The sequence below is a fragment of the Carassius carassius genome, unplaced genomic scaffold (genome assembly GCF_963082965.1).
Source record: "Carassius carassius unplaced genomic scaffold, fCarCar2.1 SCAFFOLD_215, whole genome shotgun sequence".
NCBI lineage: Eukaryota > Metazoa > Chordata > Actinopteri > Cypriniformes > Cyprinidae > Carassius > Carassius carassius.
In genome coordinates this window covers 1-3594 of record NW_026775052.1, presented here as the reverse complement: position 1 = coordinate 3594, position 3594 = coordinate 1, and the positions used below count along the sequence as shown (strand labels likewise).

Below are 3594 nucleotides of genomic sequence, written 5' to 3'. Positions count from 1 at the left end.
TACTGTAGCTGACGGCTGAATGGTTGCAATTTTATCTCTAATAGTATCGATCTTAGAAGTAAAGTAGTTCATAAAGTCATTACTGCTGTGGTGTTGGGAAATGTCAACACTTGTTGAGGCTTTATTTTTCGTTAATTTAGCCACTGTATTGAATAAATACCTGGGGTTATGTTTGTTTTCTTCTAAAAGAGAAGAAAAGTAATCGGATCTAGCAGTTTTTAATGCTTTTCTGTAGGATAGGTTACTTTCCCACCAAGCAATACGAAATACCTCTAGTTGTGTTTTCCTCCAGCTGCGCTCCATTTTTCGAGCTGCTCTCTTTAGGGTGCGAGTGTGCTCATTATACCATTATGTAACAGGAAATATCATTATATCATTATGTAACAGGAATGTGGCTACAGCCGAACTGCCAACAAAAACTATATGGTTGGAGATTGTGACCAGTATCCAAAACATAGAGAGAATAGCTTTTTCATAAAATTTACAGATGGACAAATATTTAACTTGCTGGGAAAAAAGGATTGTGTTAATTCCATCATGAAATGTTTATTGACTTGACTTGAATCTGACATTCATTTCCATTAAGGTAACTAATTTTTCTGCAATTTTTCTGTTGAGTTCTAATGTTATAATATGTTTTTTATTTAAAAAAAGTAAAAAAATACAGGACATTACTTATTTATTATTATGATTCTTTCATTGTGCTGATCTGAGCTTTAGGAGCATGACGATCACAGAGTGATATCTCATAACTCAACCATGTTATTTTGTGCAAGGAATAAAGTCATACCAGTGATTGAATGATAACAGAATTTTCTTTTTTTTTCTTTTTTTTTCTTTTTTTTTGTGGTGAACGGTTCCTTAAATATCGTTCCTGCAGCAATGTAGAAAAATAAAAATATTTGTGTTTTTTTTCACAATTGTATAATACAAATGCTTATTGTAACCTCACATTCAGTATTTTGGCTTCTTTATGTTACAATGCTTCTGTATTTCTTTCTGTTTTATATCAGCTTACACAAAATCATCTGCTAAATACTTACTGTACATGATGTGCATGTTTTCATTATTAAAATTTAGGCAGCAGCAGCATCACACTGATCCAGAATCAGATTTTTAAAGGGGCACAAACATTTTAATGTTTCAAAAGGAAGTGTGGAGAAAATAAGACAAAAGCACAGCTCTGTTTCTGGGGTAAACATTATCACTCAGCCTTTTCATTGAAAGCATTTTTACCACAGTGCTTGTTGTTCCCTTTTTTGATGCAGTGTGTGTGTGTGTGTGTGAGTGTATTGATGTTTGTGTTGCACAATATCCAAGTTCGTGATATCTGTGTGTCTGTGTGTGTTAAATCCACCCTTCCTGTGATGTACACTGGTGTTTAGGTCAGATGTGTGCTTCTCAGTGATTATTGCAAGCATCATGATGCATGGACACACTGCTGCTGTTAGATCTGTGAGAAACACACACACAAACGCACACACACTCACACGCCCTTCAAGGGTGAGAAACATCGTGTTAAGGAGGAAATGAGTTTGTCATGAAGAAATGAACAGGAAGATGTGTGTCACACAGACGAGCAGCAGCAGGATGGAGACGCTCGGCTTAATTCTCTTCATGTGGGGTAAGAAATGCCCTCAAACATTCTACATTCATTGCATTTTTTGCATTAGTTTGTAATCATTATAATTAAATTTTTATTAAACAGAAGGCTGATGTGTTTATTTCGATCAGTGTGTGTGTGTTTGAGTGTATGTTTGTGTGTGTGTGTGTGTGTGTGTGTGTGTGATCAAGAGGGGAGAGAGAAACTTACAATCTAAATGTTTAATAATATTTATGTTAATTTGAGGTGCTGGAACTCAGCACTGTGTGTGTGTGTGAGTGTGTATGAGTGTGTGTTGGGAACAGGGTGTGGTAGGTTGGTGGTTATATGTTACAGGAACTCTCTCTCTCTCTCTCTTACACACACACACACACACACACACACACACACACACACACACACACACACACACATATTTCTCTTCTCTTGATGCTGCGGCATGTTGATGGTTGTGCTTGTTTCATTAGTTTAATGTCAGACTGCAGATAAATGATGCTGATGCCTGTCTGTGCACATGTCTAAGTGAACACTGAATCATCAGGTCCAAAATGAATGTCTAGGCTGGTTTGTGCTGCTCATCCAATTTGGTTGTTCCAGTGTGGCTGGTTGAATCTTGATGTACATTCGAGTTAGTTTCAGCATCTTATTAAATGCTGGCAAACAGGAAGAGAAACCAGAAAGAATCATTTAGAAAGAAGTCTCACGAGTGTCTCCTGATGTCTCAACAGTCTTTCTCTTGCTTCTCCAGCATCTCTTTCAGAGGCCTTCAACATCGACACTGAACATCCACTGAGATTTAACGGCACGCCGGAAGATTTCTTTGGTTACAGCGTTTATCAGACTGAGTTTGGAGACAGGAAGCAGTGAGTCAGACACAAACTGGTTGCTAGGGTGTTCTGTGTGGTTGCTAGGTGTTTTCTGATGGTCTTGAATGTCTGATTGGTTGTGCGGGTGTGTTTCTCAGGATCATTGTTGGAGCTCCATTAGAAGGAAACTCAACAGGGGAGATGTACAGCTGCACAGCAGATCTACAGTCCTGCACACGACTGCAGCGGCCAGGTATCAGCATCACAGCCATCTACCAGTGACTGCTGTGGACTTACACTGCTTCATACTGAGCTGATGACTCTCTCTCTCTCTCTCTCTCTCTCTGCCCCCCCTCTGTGTCTCTCTCTCTGTCTCTCTCTCTCTCTCTCTCTGCCCCCCCCTCTGTCTCTCTCTCTGTCTCTCTCTCTCCTCTCTCTGCCCCCCCTCTGTCTCTCTCTCTCTCTGTCTCTCTCTCTCTGCCCCCCCTCTCTGTCTCTCTCCATGTCTCTCTCCCCTCTCTCTCTGCCCCCCCCCTCTGTCTCTCTCTCTGTCTCTTCTCTCTCTCTCTGATCTCTCTCTCTCTCTCTCTCTCTCTCTGCCCCCCCCTCTCTGTCTCTCTCTCTGTCTCTCTCTCTCTCTCTGTCTCTTCTCTCTGTCTCTCTCTCTCTCTGCCCCCCCTCTGTCTCTCTCTCTCTCTGTCTCTCTCTCTCTGCCCCCCCCCCTCTGTCTCTCTCTCTGTCTCTCTCTCTCTCTCTGTCTCTCTCTCTCTCTCTCTCTCTCTCTGCCCCCCCTCTCTGTCTCTCTCTCTGTCTCTCTCTCTCTCTCTGCCGCCCCCTCTGTCTCTCTCTCTCTCTGTCTCTCTCTCTCTGCCCCCCCCCTCTGTCTCTCTCTCTGTCTCTCTCTCTCTCTGTCTCTCTCTCCTGTCTCTCTCTCTCTCTCTCTCTGCCCCCCCTCTGTCTCTCTCTCTCTCTGTCTCTCTCTCTCTGCCCCCCCTCTCTGTCTCTCTCCATGTCTCTCTCTCTCTCCTCTCTCTCTGCCCCCCCTCTCTGTCTCTCTCTCTCTCTCTCTCTGCCCCCCCTCTGTCTCTCTCTCTCTCTGTCTCTCTCTCTCTGCCCCCCCCCCCCTCTGTCTCTCTCTCTGTCTCTCTCTCTCTCTCTGTCTCTCTCTCTCCTCTCTCTCTCTCT

The 3594-nt window shown here is 43.0% G+C and overlaps 1 protein-coding gene across 1 annotated transcript; it reads left to right on the top strand.

The window, feature by feature from the left end:
- The first annotated feature begins 1352 nt into the window (after positions 1-1352).
- On the top strand, positions 1353-2732 carry LOC132134495 (integrin alpha-11-like). The gene is made up of 3 exons (XM_059547076.1): positions 1353-1624; positions 2352-2466; positions 2568-2732. Exons 1-3 carry the CDS (start codon positions 1549-1551, stop codon positions 2689-2691), a joined length of 315 nt encoding a protein of 104 aa, XP_059403059.1. The 5' UTR covers positions 1353-1548; the 3' UTR covers positions 2692-2732.
- Positions 2733-3594: the final 862 nt, after the last annotated feature.